Consider the following 23,720-nt stretch of genomic DNA (forward strand, 5'->3'; position numbering starts at 1 on the left):
AGCCCGCCCTCACGTAACGGCCGGCGCGCGCGCCCGCCCCTCAGGTAACGGCCGGCGCGCGCCCGCCCTGACGGCCGCGCCGCGCGCCCCTCCCTCCCCCTCAGGCGCGTGCGCCGTCCGCCGGCGGGGGCGGGGCCTCAGCCAGCGGCGCGTCGGATTCGAATGGCCGAAGCGGGCGGGAAGGAGCGGGGCGAACGCGGCATGGTGGGCCCGGCGGCTTTGCTCCGTCAGTGCCCGCTGCTGCTGCCCCAGAACCGGGAGGGCACGGCCTACGAGGGCTTCGTCACCGCGCAGGTACCGCGGCCGTTACTCCGCAAGAGCCTCTCCTCTGTGTGTCCCCCCCGCCCCGCCTGCGCTGACGGGCGGCCCCGGCGCCGGGGCTGTGTGAGGGGGGGAGCGCTTCCCGCCCGGGCCGGGGCTGGCAGCTGCCGGGTTTGCGAAGCGGGAAACGCCGCGGGGCCTCTCGGTTCGCGGGGCCTTCCTGCGCCCGGCCGTGCGGTGCTGCGGAGAGGCGCCCGCGTCGCCATCCCGCGGAATTGCTTTGCGTTGGCGGCGCCGTCTCGCCGGTGGCTCGTGGGCCGGGTTTGTCGTGCCGACAAACGTTTCTTTGGGGCGGGTTCCGTGTGCCCGCGCTCTTGGCCGAGGGTGAAGGCAGAAGCCAGTGACTGACTGCGGGTGTTTTCCTTTCGCTAACTGTGCGTGTGAGGTTTCGGCTTCAGTCGCTGCGTCATCTCTCTGAAAATGTGGAAAATTGCAGGAGAGCAGCACCTGAGGACGGGCTGAGAGTGGATGCTCCGAAGCCAACCTTGTGCGCTGTGCAGCGGTGCTACAGACGGGGCTCGTTGAAATGCCACACGCGTGCGTGCGTGCGCACAGACCGCAGGAACAGCGCTTAACACCTGTACTGTCGCTTAGAAATAGCGTGGGATTCTCTTCCTGCAAAAATAAGCACAAGTCAAAAGACGTGGGCTGCGTCACGCTTTGCGTTGTTGCTTTACAGACAGATTTAGGAAGGTTTTTGGTGACTTGTAGTCGACTTTCACAAGATACATGCAAGCGAGTATTTGTATTTGCATGACTCTAACAGCTGCAACTTTTGAAAAGCTGTGTGTGTTAAAATGCGTCCTGGAGTTAATGGGAAAGTTAAGATGTGAGTGTGAGCATCTGTTCTCTAATGTGATTTGTTTTGATTAGAGCTAAGGCTATAATGTAGCAAACTCTGAGGTTATGTCCTTAATAACATAACAAGCATACAGTCAACATTGGCTTTGGAGGAGATTGGAAGCAACTGATGTGCCAACGGGCTGTATTCAGCTTTGAAACAGGTTATCTTGGTTTTGCTTGTGAGAAACACTGAGGTTGGCAGGGACCTCTGGAGGTCCTCTAGCAGGGTTGGCTGGAGCAGGCTGCTCAGGGCCATGTCTGGTTGAGTTCTGAAGTATCTCGAAGCAGAGACTGTGCAACCTCTCAGGCAGCCTCTTCCAATGGTTGACCACCCTCATTCTTTGAGGCTTTTTTCATTGCATTTAGATGAAACTTCCTGTATTTCAACTTGTACCAGTTGCCTCTCATCCTTGTCAGTGTGTGTCACTCAGTCTGGCTACACCGTCTTTAGTTGTCCTCTGTCAGGTATTTGTACACACTGATAAGGTCCCCCTGAGCCTTCTTTTCTCCAGGCTAACCAGTTCCAGCTTCCTCAGTCTCTCCTTGTACAAAAGATGCTTCAAGCTCTTAATCACTTTCATAGCTCTTCACTGGACTGACTCCAGTATGTCCATGCCTTTATTATATTGGGGACCCACCTCTCCAAGTGTGCCTCACCAATGCTGACCAGAAGGGAAGGACCACACTCCTTGTCCTGTTGGAAATACTCTGCCTGATCCAGCGCAAGAAGTTGTTGGCCTTCTTTGCTGCAAGGCTGCGTCGCTTCCTCGGGTCAACTTCATGTCCCTGAGGGACTCTCGGGTCCTTTTCTGCAGGGTCACTCTCTAGCTGGTCAACCGCCAGCATGTGCTGGTGCGTGAGCTGAATCCTCTCCCAGTGTAAGGCTTTGCACTTTCTTAAGTTCATGAGGTTCCTGTCAGCCCGTTTCCTCAGCCCGTTGAGGTCCCTCTGAACAGCAGCGCAATCGCACAACCTATCAACCACTCCTTCCAGTTTTGTATCCTCTCCCAATTGCTGTGTGAGGGTGCATCCTGGCCCATCATCCAGGTCGCTAATGAAGGTCGAATAATGTCGGCCCCAGGACTGACCCCGGTGTGCACTGTTAGTCAGGAGCTTCCCGCTGGACTTTGTCCTGCTGATCGCAGCCCTTGGAGACCAGGAGTTCTGCAGGTTTTCAGTCCACCTCGCTGTCAGCTTGTCTAGTTCATCCTTTTTCAGTTTGTCTGTGAGGATGTTATGGGAAACAGCATTACAAGCCTTTGTGAAACTGGCATAAAACATCCACTGTATCAGTCATCTATCACAGGAGGAAGTCTGGTTTTGTTCTTAACTTCCTGCCGAAGAAATCTCAGAAATCGTGGATGTAATTCAAGGTATGCTGAGCTGGAATAGAGTCTGGAATAAAAGTTTTGAGATGAGTTAACTGCCCTCTTTGCTTCAGGGAGAAGTTAAGCCTTCTTGCAAACCTTCTTTATTTCAATTTCGTTTTGATCATCCCATAAGAAAGCAGAAGGAGGATCACAAATAGGGACAGTTACTGAAAATACAAGTAGGGGACATTTAGGAGCTGCCCCATATGGATGGCACTAACAGGAAAAAAATTACATTCATGTACTTGGGACTGTTTTTGCTTACTGTTTCTAAAAACTTGCTGAAATGTGTTGTGGATCAGTGCTCAAGTTCCTTGTTAGTGTAGTACTTTTATGCTAAGAGTCTGGTTTGGCTGCTACTTGAGTTGAAGCCAGACTTTGGTGTACTTCAGCGTGGCTTGGATTAAATGATGTTTCTTTGTGTTGTCCAGATTTGGATAATGTTTATTCTTCTAAAAGGCATGAATTTTGCTTTATCAAATGTGATGCACTGAAGAGTTTTTGCTGAATACTGTTAGATGTCAAGAGTATGTCAACTTCAGAATTAAAATCAGCGTTTTTTCTACCTGTCACTCATGCTGCTTTTTTTTCTAGATAATCAAATTCCGAATAATATTCCTTAAAGTCAGATAAGACAAACTTTCTTTCTTAGTAGCTGGTCTTACGGGGAAAACTTCCCACAAGTGTCTAACTATTTTTCTTTGCTGACCTTCCTATTAACTGAATGTTTATTTTCAAGGGTAGGGACTTCCATATCAGGATACTGTTGCCAACAGATTTTCAACTGAAAAACGCAAGGTAAGATAGTCTTAGGAAAGCAATTTGTAAATGTATGTAACAAAAGCTTATTTTGATGAAAGCCATGATGTATATGCGTGTGAATTAGTATTTTTTTCAATATCAGTGTTGGTAATTAATTCTTACTGTTTTCAACCTTGCAACAAAATTGTACTGCATCAGTGCTAATAAATGCTGACAATAAACATTGCCTATATCAAAATATTTTGGTATTAATTAACTTTGAAACCTGTTGTAATTAATTGGTTATTTATATATAAATAAATGCGCTTGAAAAAAAACCCGTTCATTTAAACCAGATTATTTATGTGTCACCATTTGGGAAACAGAAAATTCAGTGCAAAGTTGTAAATTTAAGCGATGATATACTTGTAGTTAAAAAAGCTGCGCTAGCCATCATGTTCTCTTTCCTCTTAATGTGTGTTAATTTGTGTTGTCCAACTTTTCTTAAAAATCTCTATTCTTATTGTTATATTATTATATTAATATATTATATTCTTATTGTACTTATGATTCATAGTGATCTGTGAGTGTTTATGGTAGTAACGTGGGTCTGACGTGTGTTGTGTGTACACAGACGTGCACGGCGTGGGCTTCTAGCGTTGTGTTCCCTACTCCTGCGTGGGCCAACCTGCTCATCTGTGAGCAGAGGTGGTGTTCAACAGCTTTATTACATTCTGTGTCACATTATAGGTGACTGACGTTTTCAGGACGCCACTTTTAAATATTGGTATGTTGTATGAAGTCATGTTAGCTTGCAAGAAGTGTGTTGTTGTTTTCAGCAAAGAACAGAGGCTTTTGTAGGTAAATGCTCAATTTTTAATAGGCTTTGGGGTAGTGACATTTGAAAGTTTTAAGTAACTTTGAATACGAAAACACAAAGACATTTTGAAGTATTGTTTACTTCCTTTGTTTTTTTGAAGGAAAACTTTTGTGGTGCAGCAGACTTTCTGATCTCTTCTAAAAATCATGTGCTGTGAATTTAAAATTTATACAAAATATTGTTTGTCTAGGATAGAGTGTAGCTGGTGCCTAAAGAAGATACTGCGTGGATATCAGCATATTTTAAAGCAGGTATACAACTTGTAAAGTATAAATTTCTGTTATGTGTACTTACAGTAGTTCTGAAAAGGTTATACTCACACACCTATTCTGAAACTGTTAAAGAACTCTCCTTTCATTATATAGCCAAGATTTATTTTGAAATGCTTGAGGATTTGTAGATCAACCTAAAGAGAGGTAGATAGAATTCAGTAAACATTTATTTTTGTTCAAGCTTTATTTTTCTGAAGATAGAATGATTTTTAGTGAGTGGCTGCTGACATTTTACTGGAGTTTTTCTTTAATCTCTCAATTAGAAACAGATTTTTTTTTTCCCTTTTTCTATATTTATGTTTTATAATGTTCACAACGCAAAGAAAATTCACATTAATTAGCGGTAGAACTACCTCATTCTGTGTTGTAGACAGTCAAAGAATGGAAGTGAAACCTCCCTATCCAGAAGAAACTCTGGAGCAAGGAGACAACAGCCCTGCAGTCGTGAGGAATATTTTATTTCTAAAAAGGCATCTTTGCCACCTGTGCTAGTTGAGACACTGGATGTCCTGGGCTGTGCACCCCTCGTAAAACAAGGGTTGTGAGCAGGGAGAAGTCACACAGTCCCACTACTACACAGTAGTAGTACTGCTGCTGAAGATAGACAGGGATCCTTAATCGTGGGCAGCATCTAAAAGCAGAGAGATCTGGAGAGTTCTTAAAGAAAATGTAACAAACTAAGAAGTGTTTTTGAGTGATTCTGTAGCTTCTGTTCTCGTTGGTGAAGACTAAGTCTTCCTAAAACGTAAACTCTTCATAAACTATATAAGTGTGGAATGTGACATGGTGTGCCGAAGGTGATGGTGAATTTTCTTGAAGTTTCCTTACTTTGGGAGGAAATTTGTTCTGTAATTGAAATATTTAAACATATGAGGAAATTACAGAGTTTGTTCTATAATTGAAATATTTAAACATATGGTATAAGGTTGGGTTTTTTATGTTAGTTGGTTTGACAATACTAGAAAAATAGACTGAAATTGTTTACCGCTGAAAGTTCTGAGTTGAAGAAAATGAACTGATACTGTGTTCCCTCCAGAGGCTGCACAGCTGTCCAGATCTTGGCAGTTTTATGGTGGAGCTGAAAACTATTTTGGTAAGTGACAGAACATGTGTGTGGGAGATGGGATGTTCTTATAGGCTTGGTTTTCGCTTTCACGTTTTTTACAGTTTAATGTTTGAAAGATGGATTTATGCTGGGATTTTTTTAAGAAGCAGCGAGTTTGTGTGTATGCTGTTCGTGCAACATTTGTATAAATATCCTTCAGGATTGTAAGTGACTGTACTCTTTGGAAATGGGAGTGTCAAATGCTGCAAGGGATCTCCACGTAGAGCCACCCTCTTTACAATGATCTTGGAATTCCTGTTGTTGTCTGGATGATAAAGAAGGCTTATAATCACATAAAGGATTGTACAGTCAGTGGATTGCTGAAGGTGCTTTCACCTGTGTGACAATTTGACCAATACATGCAGAAAGCTTTTTTTATAGTTCAGAGACTGTTGTTTGTTCTTTTTTTTTCAAAGTTTTTCTAGTCTGGGATTGAAGAATAGCAAAGCTGTTAGTTAACAACGTGAAACTGACAATTTCTTTTCTGTTAGTAAAACATTGTTCTCTGAGTGTTCTTGGCAAAGAATACTTGTGTACAACCTACTTAATTTAGGAGTAAACCACAGTAAATATTCTTCAAAACAAAACAAAAATATCCTCCCGGTATTACACTACTACTCTACAACAGGAATGCCTTTCCTCAGTACTGATTAAATCCCTGCCAAACTGGATTACTTGGAATAGGAAGTAATAAGAATGCCTACATGTGGCTATTTTGGAATATTTCACAACAGGTATTCCAGTCTATTTCCCTGGATACACAAGCATTCAGAAAATGAGAAAGCAATGAAAGTGTAATTCATTCAAAATAGTAAAATAGCGATCTTCAGTGCAGGTAGTAAAAACAACAGAAGACACTGCAGGAGAACTGGACAGAAATGATTGTTACACTGATTTTATTATTCTATTTATTATTTATTTTGTGTAAATGTCTTTTATTTTAAATGATTAACAATTTTATTATAGATATTATTTATTTGTCCTATAAGCATAGCTTTAGTTTAAGTATGCTTTTAAAGAACACGAATGTGGAACATGATTTGATTTTGGTTTTCTCTGTGTATTCATGGTATTACCTTTTTGATAAAAATTTCCTTGTGAGGCATTACAACATACTTGATGAGTGTCTGTACCAGAACTTACTCTCTGGGATCTTATGATGTTAAAACTGAGACATTGTGCGTTTTTTTTAATTTTTTTTATTGCTAAGTAAAGTTGTATATAGCTACTTAAAAATAATATGGAGGATTTCATACATGTGTTGTCTTTTGTGGCTGTGGAGCCCAGGAGACAGCTGTGGGCTTAACAGAACCTTCTTTTGAAATGTTCTTTCAGTCAAGATGCTTGACTTCAAATTTATTGTCTGAAAAAGAGACACATTTGATATTCGCATCTAAAGACTATGTTGTCAACATCTGTGGATTTTTTTTTAAAATTGCAGATGTTTTCATTACCAGTATCTGAAGGAATTTACCAGACAGCTTCTTTGTCTGCTTCAGCTGGAGGCTGTAACAAAACAAATGCAGTATACAGTTAATTTCACATAAGCTTAATATTTTGAATGAATTGCAAAAATCACCTGACTAAATGGATGCAAAAATATTGAAATCTCTTTTAATGATGTTTTTAATGTTCTTTTAAACAGGAAATTGCTTTAAAGAATACACAAGACCTTCATATACCACGGCCACCAGAATACTACTCCTGTCTTGTCAGAGATCTAGAAATACTGGGTTGGAATAAGTATGTTTATTTCTTACCAGACATTATCTTTAGAATATCTGTTCTTCTTTTGTATTTGAGAGATGAACATATCAAATGTACTTGTTCTGTTAATTTATCCTGTTGAGAAACTGGTTTTGCTTTAAAAACTCTGCTGCTTTGTTACTGCAAAAAAAACCCCAAACCTGTATCAACTGAAAGTGTATTTTCAGTCTCAAATAACTGAGCTGAAAGGTGAGCTGCTAGTACTAAGAAATCAATTCTTTTTTGACCCATAAACTGTTGGCATAGTAAACATGTTTAATACAACTTTTACAGTTCACCTTTTTCGTCCTTCTTTTCCCTGTTTTGTACAGCTTTTTTTGACTATTCCCGTATGCTATGGTTGGTCATCATGTACTTTTATACTTTCATAAAAATAGTTCATACATTTATTAAAACTAGAATAATTATTTTTAAAGAACAGTTCTATCTTCCTTTCCATAGCACAAGAATCTCCTTAGACAAAGGAATAACATATTTAATCCACATAAAGGTAAACTACAAAACCAAAAAGTGAGTAGAGCAGAGAATTTGGAAAGCTGTAAATCCAGAACTTCAAAACAGCCAGCTCTTTGCAACAGAGAGAAACTTATAGATATATTTTCTGCTATCCAGATGGGTTCAGGCAGAGATAAGGGCTCTTGAAAAGCATTCCTTCATCTCCAAAACCTGTGCAAGCAGACCCTGCTTAGGGGAGCAGGGGACGTTTCCAAGTGGGAAAAATGTTGGTTACGGCACAAGGAGAGTATAAACTGCGTCACCTGAGGATGGAGGCTCAGTGCACCCAAGAACGTGGTTTCATGTATATGCTGTACTATAAATTGAGTATCTGCGGAACACAAAGCAACAGTTCAGGTTGTCTTCTGGGGGAGGGAGAACTAGAAGTGAATCTTTTCACTGCAACTAAAATGGTTGGTTTAATACCATGGGAAAGAATCACATTAGAAAAGGATATTTGACTTTGTTCAGGAGTGAGATGTAGGCATAGCTGTCTCTGGGTGCTTTCTCATTAAGGTCTTGAATGGGTGCAAACAGGTTCTGTGTTATTCACAGTCCCATATACTATCAGGTGAGCTTGGAAAAGAAATTTAATTTCAGCCTCTACAGAGGAAAACAAGGTTGTTCTTCTCATGTCTCCTGTAGAAACCTGAAGGAACACACAGTTGTGATCAAGTATGCAAGGTCCATGTGGAAATTTTTCAGAAATCTGCAAAGCTTCCTGTTTTGCAGGCTTTTACTTGCAAGTTTTTAACTGCCATCACATGTGCCACCACTGGCAAGTTCTGAGTCTTTTACTCTTTCAGCAAAGGGCCTGGAATGGGCTCATTTCTGGCCTTTCTTCCAGAACCTCCAGGAGACCTCTGTGGGGTCGACGGTAGTTGTTTGTGTAGGGAGGCCTTAAGGAAATATATTTGAAGGCTGTCTTTAACTAATAATACACAATTAATCTCACAGTGCCTTCTTTCAAGGGATTTAGACGAAAGATTTTTTAGGATACTGAAGAGTTTTGAATGAGAAGCTACTTTTTAGTTTCAGTAAAATGAAAGTTTAAACAAAAGTCTACATTTGTGAGTTTCATCAAGAGAAATCTACTTCTACCTTAGTCTTGGATGGTAAGTTAACTTTAACAAGTGTTTATTTTGCTAAATGAAATAAAGAAGCCTTGGATTTAAGAAGAGTTTTGGGTTTTCTCACTTGATTTGTATATAAATAAGTAACATGTGGTTAACATTAAACAGGAATTTGCTTTGAAGGTCCACTTTTATTTAAAGATTTTAAAACACACTTGTTAAATCAGACAAAGTTGTTTTTTTTTTTTCAGTGATTTCTATTAAGTATGTAGTTGTGCCAGCTGATGACATACTCTATTCAAATTTCTCAGACTTGGGTCTGAGAATATTAGTGAAAATTTACTAAACACATGGGAAATAAATTTTGAATCATGCCTGCTCTCCCAAAATGAAAAAAACCCACAAACCTTCAAAAAGCCTGTGCCAGCAGAACAGACACTGACATACAATAAATATACTTTAAAGATATCAATATATAAATGTACTGTATTGATGTATAAATATAGTATCTAACTAAATATAGTAAAAATACACTTTGGATAAACAATTTAGTAGCTTATCTTAAAACTGATATTTCTTCTGACTGGCTGTACGTACAAAACATCCAGTGGTTTGTCACTGAAAAGCACATCAGTGTGTTATCAGAGAGCTTCTGGGGTAGAATTTGACCTGGCTTCTCGGCAGAGGTGGTCTTCATGTAGGTGCACAACTTAGCCGTGCTTTTGTCCAGTGTAATCATGTAATTCAGTAAACATACACCTTTTGATTGACTTATGTTACTGGTAAGGTCTCCATTTGATTGGCTTTTTTTTGTTTGTTTGAGGGAGTCAATCATTAATGAAAGGGCTTGGCTGTATGTAGGGGATCAGATGTGGTTTGCTATGAGCTGGAAGGAACATAACCTAGAGAGGTGATTTGGAGTACATTAGGAAGTTACATCTTTAATTTTAGTGTGCTTTTAACAATGGAATGAGCTACTAAGGAGACTTCTTAAGCTAGACTGGTTTTGAGTTGCAGGTGGTGGGTATTTGCATGTTAGTTAAAAACATCCTGGTGCGGTCTTTCAGCACAAAACTAAGCCTGCAGTTAGTCCTGGCAGTAAGGAGCAATCGCTTCTCACGCCTCGAGAAGCCTGTAGCTTTATTTATCAGGATTTTTCTTAGAAAAGAACTGGCTTGTTGCAGACCTTAGATTTATTTTTTCCTGCTGAGTTTTGGGTCGTGCTGGAAGCTGACTACATCCAAATCCAAGTGAAAAACTGAAGGATATTTTGTTTGAAAGAGAATCAAAGCAGTAGGCTCTGGTTCCTTTACCTCTGAACTGAGTCAAGCAGCTCTCAGGTACGGCACAAACTTGGTGTCTTCCAATGGCTTTTATCTAAGGAATACGTGAAGTTTCTCAGAAACAAATTGAAGACGTTATCTGCAATGATCTTACACCTCTTTCCTCCTAAACCACTGAAAGTACAAACAGTAATGAGGATTGCAAATGGGCAGGCTGCTGTCAGTAGATATAATCACTTTGGGATACAGAAAACTTGATTCTTTGACCTAATTAAGGTGTGGGGGAGGGTGAACATGCTTTCATATTCAAATACTTATACACAAAAGTCACAGTAAAATTATTCCAAATTTCCGACACTGAGTGCTGTCCTAACAGCTGAGGTGTCCGAAGGAGGATACTTCCTTCGTTTTAAGAACGTGGTAAAATACCAGCACACGTCTCATCAGCTGAGGTGGGAGAGAGTACACAGGTGGTGGTGGGAAAGCTACAGGAAAGGCTCTTCTAATACTGTCTCATAATCTCACTAGCTGATTCAACGACAGTGTCTTGGGAACGTAAATTATCAACTAAAACATCTGTAGGATGTTTATCCATCTTATCACTCTCATGTGGATTCATGAAGGTTGCTAGTATCTCTGGAATCTGTCGTGTGTGTCATGATCTCTGAGGTCTCAGTGCATTTCTGCCTGATACTTGCCAGGTTTTTTCACAGAAAGTATCTTCTCCTCTTGCCTTCTCCATTTCCGAGGGAATCCTGCCTTGTCGTGTGCTCTCAGTCATTTGAGTGTTACGCTGAATTACAGTACTTCCGAGATTTAGCTGAGGCTTTCCATCTTTATGGTCATTCCGTTGGGTTTTTTATGTATGAAATGATGGAGCCTACAGAGGAATAAAGGTTTATATAACTGAAATATCTTATGTAAACAATTCCTTATTTGATTATACAATCATATGGAGAAGTTCATATGACTTTACAGCATTGTCCTACTTTCTCCAGTCCTACAGAACTGACCCTTTTGTCTCTTCTTGCCCAAAGACAGATGGAGTGATGTTATCAAACAGGTAGCCACAAAGCTACCGAGTTTCTTTTTTCTATCCTGAATGGAAAATTGAATGCTGCTTCATTCCCCAGAGGTAGTTTATTATTTTTACATCTTGTTGAGAAAGAAGGAAGGCTAGCTATGAATTTTTGTTTTGGGCATTCTTCAGCCCTCTGTGCCCCTTATCTGAGGAGTTTTTTACTCCTTGGTGTTCCCATTTGTGAGAAAGTTTGAAAAGGAAGAGAAAGTTTTACTAGACAAAACCAAACCCTAGTACCTGGTTTGTAACAAGAAATAGTTAAAAAGTGTTGTGTTGCTTAGGTTGAACAGTTGTGTTCTACTAGCGGTCAGTTGTTGGAGTCAAAATTTAATAAAAGTTGTGAGCGTTTCCAGATTGAGTTTTATTGTCATGGTGCTTCAGAGCGGTGATGATCTACGTTTTTGTAGTTTTGTTCTGTCATCTCCAAGCTCAGTGAAAATCACATTTTAAAATAGTTTTAAAAGCTACTTTAAATAGGAATTCTAAAACTATGTTAAAAATTGAATAACGGGCAGAACTTGAAAATCAATTTATGATGAATCTCTTGACATAATGAAACTGGTGGATTATTGGTGCTCTTAGCACCTTTTCCAAATGCTTTCCTTTTTTTAAAAAAGTCTAATTTACGTTGTCCATAAAGCTGAATGTCAAAGTTCTTCACAAATATGATTGAATGTAATCATGTTGTTGCTATGTTTTTGATATAATGGTATGCATATATTTATATTTTAAATATATAAATAGGCACACGTGTGTACATTTATTTTAGAGGCTGTCAGGTTGTTAAACTAATTGTAGAAGTACTGAACTCTTAAGGATTTCAGTTTTAAGTTATGTATGTCCATTACTACTCAAGAAATAAAAATAATTTTTTAATCTTGTTCCCTCCCACTCAGTATAGAGTGAGGAAATGCAAAAATACTTGATTTTAAACTAAAATAATCCATACTTTTCTGACTGGCACCTCAAGAATGAAATGGTCCAAACAGGAAGACTGTCAGAACAGATAATTTTAAATCCTGACCACTTTGAGAGCACCCCTTTAATTTTCCTGTTCTCGTGCTCTCTAACCTGCCAGTGCATTGATGCAGGCACCACTTGTGCTTTGTCTTGGACGCTGCTAAATATTTTAATGCAGTAACTGGTCTGGGCCTTAGCTGCTGGTTTAGGATTTCCCCACTCTAGGCAACAGCAGATGGAGAGGTGGGCTATAAGTAGTTTCTTATCTTTATAAAACTTTGTGATATAATTTTAAGGTAAAGTTGGAACAAAGCAGGAATAATGATTTTTTTTTTCCAATTAGAGAAAGAATGCTTTAATTCTTTCTAAATAAATCGAGTTTAATTTACTACAGTTTATCAAGACATATTTTTTCAACTGTTGTGGAGAAACAGTGTCAAAATACTCCCAGAAATCTGTAGGACTATTTAATATTGCATTAAAGTTGGTCAGCATTAAACATGAAATAATATCTATCTTTCCCTGCTTACTACCTTACTACTACTGCTTTTTCCATCTGTATTTTTCAGTTCCCTCAAATTGAGGCTGTCGTTTAGGCAGATGGTTTTCTTTTCTTCTTTTCCCTTCCTTCCTAGGAATGTGCACACCCTTTGGTGTATGTCTGCTTTTTCTTGTACAGGCTTCTGCAATTTGGTTGCCAGTTTCCCTTGAAAGAGAACCATTTTTCCCAGCACGCTGTCTTGAGTGACTGGGTTGTATGCAGTGGGTTGGGTTTTGTTGTGTTTTTTTTTTTAAATCAAGTTACTTAGGCCAGCAAGCAGATGCTTTCTTTGGACTCCAATAGGCCTTTCCATCAGGCTAGGTGATGAGTTTTACAGTGATCTTGGACTGCTTTTTATCTTTACACAACAATGACAGTAAAAATGCCAAAATAGCCACATGCCCAGTTCCCTGGTAAATACATGGAGGAGTTTGAACCTTTTTGACTGTTGCTGAAGCTACTCAGCAGAACATATTTCTAGAGAGCAGTGTGGTTTACAATTGTGTTCATCTTCATTGTTGTAGCGAGCACAAATCAGTGACATCTTAAGCAAAGAGTCAGTGCTTATGTCAGAAGTTTCAAAAACTTATTTACATTTAATATGTGCTTGCTAGTTACTTGGGTGCATGTATACTGTGTAAAACTGTCATGAAACAAAGGCAAATCATCATAACTAACTCATTTTGTACTTGTTTGGGTACTATTTTCTGCGGAAAATCCATTTCAGAATATGAACCAATATCCACTGAATTTTCCACAATAATAGTATTGATAATAAAAAAGAACTTCATTGAAGAGAAAAGCAAATCAAGAGCATAAAAGTCTCATACAGTAAGAAACTGCAGAAATGGATCAAAGATTTGACAGGAAGTTTAATGTGTACATAAGTAGAGGCTGACAGGAACATGCTGTGTGTGTCAAAGGTTCCAGTGATGGAAAACTGAAACACAGTGCTCACTGACCACAGCGTGAGCCTTGACACACGTTGTAAATAACCCAAAGATATATGACTGCATTAAGCAGTAGGCTGGTGTATTAACAGCAGTAAATCTAGAGCAGCAGAAATGGTTGGCATATAGAACTTCCTCTGATTAATATTTGTAACAGACTAATAAGAGCGTTGCAGGCGTTTCGAGCTGTGCTTCTCACAACGCCAGCAGAGTTTTCTTTTCTCTTTCAGAGTCGCATATGTGGATGCTGGTCTTGCCACAATCAAGCTAAAAGCTGAAGACTCTCGTGGTCGACAGCATCTCGTCACTCTGAAGTTGAATGCAAAGGTGAATTTACGTGGGAGAAAATATTTTAAGGCTTCCTTGGAAGAAATGGATTTTTCTTAATTCAGAAAGATTTTTGAGAGTTGGTTCGTTTGTTAGTATGTCTGTTCTGCCAGATAATGGTGAGGGTTTTTTTGAGAAGTTTTTTTTATATAAAGTAGAGTTTTCAGACTTTAACTTATTTAAGTTAATATTGTGTTTTGGTTATCTGTAAGAATCATTTCATATGAAACTGTGCATCACATGAAAAACACTTCATGATATTGCAGTTATTCTACGGGATTAGAGACAAAGCCATCTGGGAGACTTTCATTCTCCATCCAGAGACTATGCATAGAACAAGAATTAGAGGATGTTGGGTTGCTTTTTTAGCAAGTCTTATTGTTAAAGCTATAAAGATTCATGAAAAACCAACTACAGAAGTGAGTTCCTTACGTTAAAAAAATTATTTCTTTTTGGTCTAAATGGCTGATCGTGACAGGGCTCGAAAAGCAAACCCATAGTATGTGTGGAAGCAGAAAAATTTTAATTCTTCCTGGTACTTAGAACTGAACTCAAATTGCAGTGATTCTTCATAGGATTTCTCATTTCAGGGCATAAATCTCTTATCAGAAACTGCAGCTATCCAGGCTGTGTGGTGACAATTGCATGGTAACAGCTGTTGTCTTCAGGAAATCAGTCTAGGGGGAAAAGCGGATCCAAATGTGTGGAAATGTTGTTGTTTGGGACTATCCTTGGTCCATCATCTGGAAATAGTCTTGAAGGGATGAGGAGTGGGCACAGTACTGTAAGATTAAATTTTACCTTCGCAGACATCCTGTATGCCTTTAACTCCTTTTACATAAGACAAGCTATTTTTACCTTAGAGAGGAAAAAGGAGCCTGTGGAAAAGGTACTGTTTGAGAATGGAGGTTGCTAAAGTGCATTTTAAAAAAAGAGTAAAACTATTCTACATGCACAGAGTAATGAATGCATATTTCATGTGCTAGCCAGTCTGTTGTTTAACACATTGATGGAAAAAATATATCAGGAATTACAATTAAGGTGTATTTAATGTGCGAGGACAGTAACTAGACTGCGTTGTCATTGCTTATAAAGGAGCTGCTCTCCCATACTTAGTATGACACTAGAAATTTAAGTGCAGCCTCTTGCCCCTAAGTTTTTTCTCGATTTTTGGGGTGACTGAAGTAACATATTTTAACTATTTGGAAGTATAAAAATGCAGAGGAAAAGTACAGTGCAGTATCCTTTTTTACCAAGCAGCTGCCATGGTCAAACACTGTTACACTTAGGCACTGGCTGGTTCTGTTTAGCTTGAATTATCACTGTGCTGTAAGGAGAATCGAGATGACTGTTTTCTGTTCTTGTAAAAACTTACGTGTTTTCTTTATAGTAATAAAATATCTCAAGTTGAGACTCCTAACAGCGGAGGAAAGCACTGTCTGACAACTAAGGATATAGCGTAATAGAGAGACTAGATTATCCAACTTGTCTGTTGTAACAAGTAATCATCAATCTTTTTTTTATTTTTTTTTTTTCCAAATCATTGTTATGATGAAGGATCAATTGCTCATCCTTTTTAAACCATGTCTGGCATTTAAACTTGCCACGAGAGAAAATTTATGTGTGAAACGTGGTTTTGGTGACATGGGGATTTGATTTTTCTTGATATACCCATCTAACACATTTGAAAGTCTTTTGCTGGAATATTTTTTGAAGGGATTTCTTTTGATAACCTGCCTCAATAAAAGTATGCTTATTTTTGTTATACTGCTGCTTTGATTCAGGTTAGTATGAGAGCTAAACTCTCCAGCATGTGTTGCTGGCTCTTGGCTGTATCCTGGCAGATGGGTTTGTTCAGCCTTGTCCTCATGGAAGCCATACAGCGAAATGAGTTTATAAGCCTGCCGACAATGTTTTCAGGAAGAAACTCTTCCATAAGTGACTTAGGAAATTCTTTTTCATAAGGTTATCATGTGTATTGAGATAATCCCCTCAATATTCTTTTGCCGTGATTATTAATGGTTTGGATGTGTTTTGAGGAATTTTCCTTTATGCGTTGTCAAATGTTTCCACCTGTTATCCCTGTCTTAATGGGCTTTGTGTTAGGAACTGTCCTTTCAAAACACTCGCCCTCTATAAACTGCATTTGTAAAGCATCTAGGAAACGTGGTGTGATCTTGGTGGAGGAATTGAGAATGGTCATATCACAGTTAGGTGTGTCAGCCAAATCCCGTGCTACAAAATTTTGACATTTGTAACTGATGAGGCTTAAACCTCATAAGAGGATATGTTGTTTATTGCTCAGATCGCATTTTGTGAAATAGTTTTCGGACTTGTTTGGTTGAAAATGCCTGGTCCAGAGATCTTTATCCATTCACAATTTAAATAAATGACTAGAGAAGTTTTCTGAAAGCAAAGTGTGCATCTTTGCAAGTGTAAAACCAAATACATGGAGTTTTATTTGTCTGATTTCATTTCGTATTGCATGAGAAGTGGGTTGGGTGCTTGCCATTTCAGATCCCAAGAATTCAAATAGGCCACTGCAAGAATTTGCATGCCATGTAATAATCAAGATGCATTCAGATAAATCATTATCTGAATGACTTGGAAAGGGTTATGAAAATCCTCCTTCTAGATAAAGTTAGCTGCATGCTCAAAAATACAGTATAAATATTTCTGTTTAATAATTGCTTGAATTGTTCTGAAGAATAATAGGATGATTTCTGACAGAAATTTGAATGTAACTGTAGTAACATATGATGTCATTGATATGCTGTGGTATAGTATTTTAAAATATATCTCCTGGGGAATCACTCACCTTGATTTATATAGGATTTCACTCTGCAAGTCTAAAAGCACTGTGTACATTTGTACAGAACCGTTGTTGCATCGTTCTTGACAATCACCTGGGGCACAGTGCAATATTGTGGTCTTAGAGAATATTTGACTAAAAAGACAGAGAAAAAGTGGTGTCTTCTTTTTTTTTTGTTTGGGGTTTTTTAAAGTAATATAAAGTGAGTAGAATCTGTTTGCAAGCCCTTGTGCAAACACACCCTACTAAAGACTGCATAACATGAAATTACTTACCAAGAAAGTAACAGATAATTGGCTAGTGCTGCTGGGATTTAAATGGAGTAGTCCTAAAACCAATCCTATGGAAGGATTGTTCTGGCTTAGTTTGTTCTAGGCATACTTTTCTCCGTTGAAAGCAAGTTCATTTCTATGCAAGCATTGAAGTATTTCATGAAAAATAATACCTGTAGTACAGAACACTAACGCTACAATGACTACAGTGCAAGAACAGTAACACTACAAGAAAAGAAACTCTGGCAGCTGTTGTGGATATCCGTTTTGAAGTTGTAACTGCCTCCTGTCCAAATTAGTTGTTTGGCTTCTCTTGCCCTGTCACCGTTATTTAACTGTCTGCCACCAATTTGATAAAATGATAAAGCACAAGATACTCGAGTTGTAGGAGTTGTCTTCAGAAAGTGGATACCTAACCGAAACCAGAAATGAAGGCACATTAAAATGCAAGTTAAAACAGATTTCTGTGAAATCCAGGAATCCACTAGATTGTTATTAAGATCAAAGCAATGAAGAATGGATGCTTTAGGGAAGCTGTGTCTCTTTTTTGCTCTTTGCCACTGAAAACAATTTGAAACTGATTACAGTAGAATTACATTTTACATAACATAAAGACTAAAAATTCTGATAAATTGATTGCCAGATGCCTGGTAAATAAGGACAATGTCTATGTCTAGAGCTTTACTTTGGAGGGAGAATGGCTATGGGAAGCAGCACAGCTAAACTTGCCTCTTTGTCTTAACTCTCTTTAATTCTGTGAGGAAGATGGGACTTTTTGTCATAATTTTCCCCAAACGAGATGCTCTGTAACATTTTCTTGTGTTGGCAGTTGATGCAATACTAAAACTATGTCTATAAAACCACTGTGTTCATCATTGGTAGAATTTGAAAGGTTGCATAGGACTGAGGAGACAACTGCTCAGGTGAAGAAAATTTTGGCTAAGAGCTCTTAGAAAAACACAGTTTATTTGTAATTAGGTGCTTCTTTCCTTTGCTACTTTATTTTTCAGAAAATACCATTTTTTTCCCCAGAGATTTCATATTGGATGTTGAACAGCAATAGATTTACTAGTGTAAGGAAATAGTCAGTGGTTATTTTTGGACTTATTAAACTTTTATAGCTTCGATTTTTCTTAATACGGTTGTTTTTTCTTTTCTTCATTGATACCTTTTAATTTGGGGTGGGGGGCAGGGAGCTGTTTTAATTTTGGATGTGTGCTCATTCATCTCTTTCTAAATAGTTCTGTACTTACTCTGATTACTTTGAGTTTCAAATTGTTGCCAGTCAGAGCAAATATTCTAGTTTAAATGAAAATTAGTTCTTGACTCATGAAAGAGTTGTGGGTTATTTTTACATTTTCTTATCCAGTACAGGTAACTGAGGAGAATTTTTTTTTAAATATTTGATCTTTTTGATCTTAAGTTCTTTTTTATTGTGTCTTTGTGAACACTGAACAGAGAAAACTGATTCTCCTGCATTTACTAAAAACTGATATATAAAAACTGTTTACATGTGGATTTCTTCTTTAAATAATTAACATTCATAACTATTTCTGAAAATGTTTTACATACTGTTTCCTCTAAGAGCCAAGTTCTCAAGATGCTTGAAGTGCTCATATTTTGTTATCAAATTTGGCAGCTGAGTATGAGTCTGACTTTAAATCACTTAAAAAAAACCCACACAAAAAAACAACCAAACAGAAAAGAAAAACTGTCTTTTTCCTTCCCTCCCTCAGTATCCAACAGAACCACCGGATTGCCTTGTGGATTTTCCTGTTCAGTTTGCTGTTTCTTGGATGCCACAGGTAAACTGCTATGCCATGCATCTTTTTAGAATAACTGAGATACATATGCAATATGTGGGTGGTAACGAAGAGTTGTACTTTATTTCTTAACTCCACTTTTTTTCCCTGGGGGCATTTTACTCTTATACATGCTGATGTAAATGTGATAGTACTGAACTTCATGTTCCTTATGCTGGTGTTTCAAATGTTTTCCTTGCCATGCAGATATACCTTGCATGTTGTATGCTTTGCACTCATACTGGCTGGCTTTTTCTTAAGCTGTTCTTTAGGAATGGTATTGGGAAAATATCTGCACGAGAAACAATCATCTTCTAGAAAAGAAGCACCCTCTAAAGTTGACAGATATTAAAAAAAAAAAAAAAAAAAAAGGTGGTCTTCCAGTTCGTTATCCTCTATAGTTTTTGTAACATAATAAAACTTTTTCAGTAACAATCAAAAGAACAAGAAGAAAGCTCTTAATAGAATTCTAATTTCATAGTTCAACTGATACCGTTAATATAAAGAACTAAGAGCCATTGTCTTTTTTTAGGCTCTCTCGCATTATTTCACGTCTCTTTTTTCTTTAATAGAGCATGTGTACTTGATTAAATGGATTTAAATGTGACCACTTAGATGTAAGTTAATTTGAATTATCTCTGGAAAATAGTTGATGTTTAATTTCATTTAATTCAGGAAAATAGATTTTTACATAAATGATTGCGTTTCATAATTCCAACTCTTGCGAGGATTTCTACCCATCGATAAAACCTCTTTCTGGTGCTAAATCTACGTAGGGAGCACGCAGAAAGGTTGCATCAGAACGATTTTAAGATGGGCAAAGTTCTGTGTGTCACCTCTGATCCTCCAGTGTGAGAGCTTGAGGAAACGACTGCAAGAAAGGACCATTGCAAATGAAAAATATGTTTAGTTTCACATGTAATTTTAGGTTTTGATTCACTGACAAGGTTTTGAACAATTTAAACAGATAACAGATAATGTTTTTCCCTTAAATTACACTGGATTCCATATACTACAGGCAGAATTTTGTTTCTAACCTCAAACTATAAACATACTTTTAGTGGTATTTTATTAATTTTACAGCCTTGCAATGGATGTTGCCTTAAATTAACTGCGTTTCAGATATCCATGAGAGTCATGGCTTCTCTGTGTTTACTTTTAGTAATTTTAAAGCTACTAGCTGGACTTAGGTTTTAATATATTCTTGAAAAACACGATGTGAAGCAACCTTCTTTGACAAGTTAAAGATGGGAGCAAATATATTAATACTGACACTTACAACTAAGTAAAAATCTAGTGTTAAAAATACAGCATTCTAATGCTTGAGATCTTAAAATCTTTGCACAGTTAGAATTACTACGGACTATTTGAAAAGACAAACAATAGATGTTTGCATGTAACTGAAGACTGTTTTGAAATCATGAGCTACTAATTCTAGCTGCAGATAGCCTGCTGTGATACTGAACCAAATACCAGCAACCTGTGCCTTGTGCTGGAAGAAATACTTCAGTTGTAGAGTTTTTTTTTAAATTGACCTTATCTGTGTGGGTGACAGGAACCTAACACTTCTGGAAAAAAAAAATCTGTAGAGTAATTGTGTAAATTGTGTTTATTTTCAAAATGCATGGAACTCATTACAGTGAGCAATCTTCACACCGTGGTAAAATAAGGGTTAAGCTTAGATAATGGTGAAACACCGTAGGTAGCAGAATTTAGCAGGTCCTCAAGTGGTTGAAAATTTTGCTTCCTAAAAGGGAAAAAGAAGACACTATACCTATTTTCTAGTAAAATAGTATGGGTCTTTTGTACTGGTAGATCTTAAATGTTAATGTTTGTTGGTCATCTTTAGTGTAAAAAGTGGCGAGGCTTAACTCAAATTTTGCAGTTGCACTATTGGAATATAAACTCCTATGAAGGAAAATCTAAATAGATTTCAGGTAATTTATTTTTTTCCACCCTGCTGTGTGTGTGCTGTTGCCTATTTCAGGTTCTTTTCAGTGCTCGTGGACTTTAAACTTGAGGGGTTGTTGGGTGGTTGTTTTTTTCTTTTTTTTTTTTTCCTCTGTATAATAATAGACATGGCTTTATGGCATCCATATTAAAAATGGGTAATTTTCCTTATGGTCCCTGTCTTCCCGCTGGGTTGATAATGTTTTGATGTATTTTTCTTTTGCTCTGATGAGAGGTCTGCTGCTGCTGCTCTGACATATTCATTTGGATGAATAATTATAACTTGCACAATGTCAAGCTGAAGATGGTAGGGTTTTGTGCGTCATGACAAGCCCAGTAGCCAGTGCAGGTGTCTCACAGCATGATCAGCAACAGCCAGTGTATTCTGGCTCAGAGGAGACATTTTAGAGTAGTAAGAAATCAGCACCAAGGGCAATGCTGCTGCTGCTGCTACTGTTCTAAGTGCCAAATAAATGCAGAGTGCTTCTCAATGACAAGTGCAAGAACATCTACTTATTTCTGTTAGATTCTTTTTCTAAATAACCAGATAAATGTGCTGCCTCCACAGCTCAGCACAGACTGTAAGCAGAGTTCTGCAGTTTCAGTGCATCTCCATTCCGCTGCCCTCGCATCAGGGTGTTGTTTCTATACTGACCACTGCCCACCTGCTTGGCTACATGAAGGTCACGAGAGTGGAAATTAATGACTAATGAGGTCATGCAGCCAGCCGACAATGGAACAGCAACGCAAGGTTCAGAAGGTGCAGTGGCACGAATGAGATTATTCTTTGGCTGTTTTGATGGAAACACAATAAAACGCGTGATAATTGTGCTTTTTCTTAGCAAAGGAGCTTCACAGACAGCAGCTTTATATGCATCCATAGATTCAAAAAATGGAGATGGTTGACCGGACGCTTCATAAAGATTTCAGAGTGTTGGGTCTCAGTTTGATTTGTGCTAAGGAGGGGGAAAATTGTTAAACTTTTGTTTGCGAGAAATAAACAAGTTTCCAAACAAAGCTAAAGGATCATAAATTATTTAGGCGATACAGGTGATCCCTTTTCCAGCCAACAACTGTTCACTTTATTAAACTGTATTTTATCTATGAATTCATAAAAGGCAAGCAGGTGGCAACAACAGCTATAGTTTAGGCTACTTTACCTTTTCCATCAGGAGACTTTGCAGTTGTTCTAATTTTCTTAGGAAGAAATTTAGCAAAAAAATCTTGGAATAAAGATCATATTTTAATCTTTTTTTGAAAATAGATTTTCGTAAATTGTGCTGCATTTACCTGAATTAGAACATTCTTACTAGCGTTTGATTAATGTTTAGTTCATCCAGGATTTGAAGCAGGTGTCTGAAATCTGGCAGAATAGCCATATAGGCATGTAGCGCTGCTAAAAAGTTACTGGAAGGCTCCATGGATTTTATGGCAGGCACAGACTCAAGGCTTTCTCTTTATTCTCCCCAGCCTCTATGGCTCTAGATATAAGAATCAAGAGTAGAGTGACTTTTTTTTCCCCATTCCTTCTTATTCCTTTAATTGAAGGGAACAGCATATGGCCAATAGGGGTAAACTTGGGAAAGTGAATTGGGATGAAGTAAAAAAAGAAGGAAAGAATTGGTGCGAGGAGCTACCAGTGATGAGAGTGCAGATGGTAGAAATGAAAACAAAAATGTTGCAAAACTACTGGAGACTCCTGGCAGAAGGAAAAGTGTGTTCCCCTCAGAAACAGGCAGGTCCAGAATACCTGATTTTCACTGACCACAGCGTGCGCTGCGTCTCCTGCTGATTGTTGAAAGGAACAGAGGATACAGAGCAGTCTGATAGCACAAAGGTAACGTTTGGGTCAAAGTTCTCTGAAACTGCTGGGGAATCATCAAAGTCGATATGTTTATGTGTCTGTTTTCCTGTAAAAGAACCAGTTTAACCCAGTCTCTACAAACAGCTGTTTTCAGAAGCTAAGATCCCAGGATCACGGCCCTCCAAATTAACATTAAATTGCTGTTCAGTCCCAAGGACTGTGTTGGTATCGCTTCCAGCAGTATGTATCAGATTTTTGCCTCATAGAGCCTGGAATAAGTGGGCTTTGTGGCTGAAGATCTGCTTTGTTCAGAGAGAAAAGTCTCTGTTCTGAGAGTTACTTACAGTGACAAGTCAGCACTAATTGTAGTATTTGTTTTCTACACTCACAACTTGAAGTTTGAAAAATCTGGAGGAGTGTTGAGTGTTTAAAGCCATGACTATGGTCACGGGAGGTGATGCTCTAATAAAAAGTCCTCTTAAAGCCAGAAGAAGGGATCTTGAGTGAAGTATTCCAAACTAACATTTTCTCAGTCCCTTATTTGTCCATATGAAAACTCGGTATGAGGCCATCTATTCTGAAAATGCGTTTTGATGATAAACTCAATAATGTTTCTGGGCTGCTCGGTTGCTGCGACAGTCATTAGAGAGAGCCGAAGGGAACAGGATTGTTAAGTCATGCAGCAGATCTCTGCCAAAAACTTACCAAGCTGGCACTTGAAGGGAAGGAGGTGTCCTGGGACTGTAAGGCTTTCTCAGGACCTCAGTGCTCCAATGGAGAGGAAGCCAACTCCAGCTGCTGAGTTGGTGTGAGCTCACATTTGATGGGTCCTTCACCCAGCCCTAGCTCTAGGTATCTTGTGCAGCTACCATAGCGCAGACAATAATCATGTCTCTGCTTAAGCTGTTTTGCTAGTCCAAACCAGTAAAACTTTTTTGACCTTGTCTAATGGTGGACTCTCCATTCCTCATCTTAGAAACTTTTCTGTCCCAGCTCTGGTTGCTCGGTTTACTTGAGAAGGTCTGGTCAGAATCAGGTGCAGTGTTCCAGCTTGGACAGCACCCTGGCTAT

General features: G+C 38.6%; 1 protein-coding gene across 1 annotated transcript in view; it reads left to right on the forward strand.

The window, feature by feature from the left end:
* Positions 1 to 201: 201 nt before the first annotated feature.
* The window catches only part of FANCL (FA complementation group L), a 30,378-nt gene continuing 6,859 nt past the window's right edge, over positions 202 to 23,720 (forward strand). Inside the window, exons 1-7 of the mRNA XM_086631136.1 lie at positions 202 to 294; positions 3,274 to 3,332; positions 4,346 to 4,406; positions 5,464 to 5,520; positions 7,178 to 7,275; positions 13,913 to 14,009; positions 18,830 to 18,898. Of these exons, the coding sequence (XP_086487262.1) occupies positions 202 to 294; positions 3,274 to 3,332; positions 4,346 to 4,406; positions 5,464 to 5,520; positions 7,178 to 7,275; positions 13,913 to 14,009; positions 18,830 to 18,898 (534 nt within the window). The remainder of the gene's footprint in view (positions 295 to 3,273; positions 3,333 to 4,345; positions 4,407 to 5,463; positions 5,521 to 7,177; positions 7,276 to 13,912; positions 14,010 to 18,829; positions 18,899 to 23,720) is intronic.

This window comes from Tauraco erythrolophus, chromosome 2, assembly GCF_009769465.1.
Source record: "Tauraco erythrolophus isolate bTauEry1 chromosome 2, bTauEry1.pri, whole genome shotgun sequence".
NCBI classification, from domain to species: Eukaryota; Metazoa; Chordata; class Aves; order Musophagiformes; family Musophagidae; genus Tauraco; species Tauraco erythrolophus.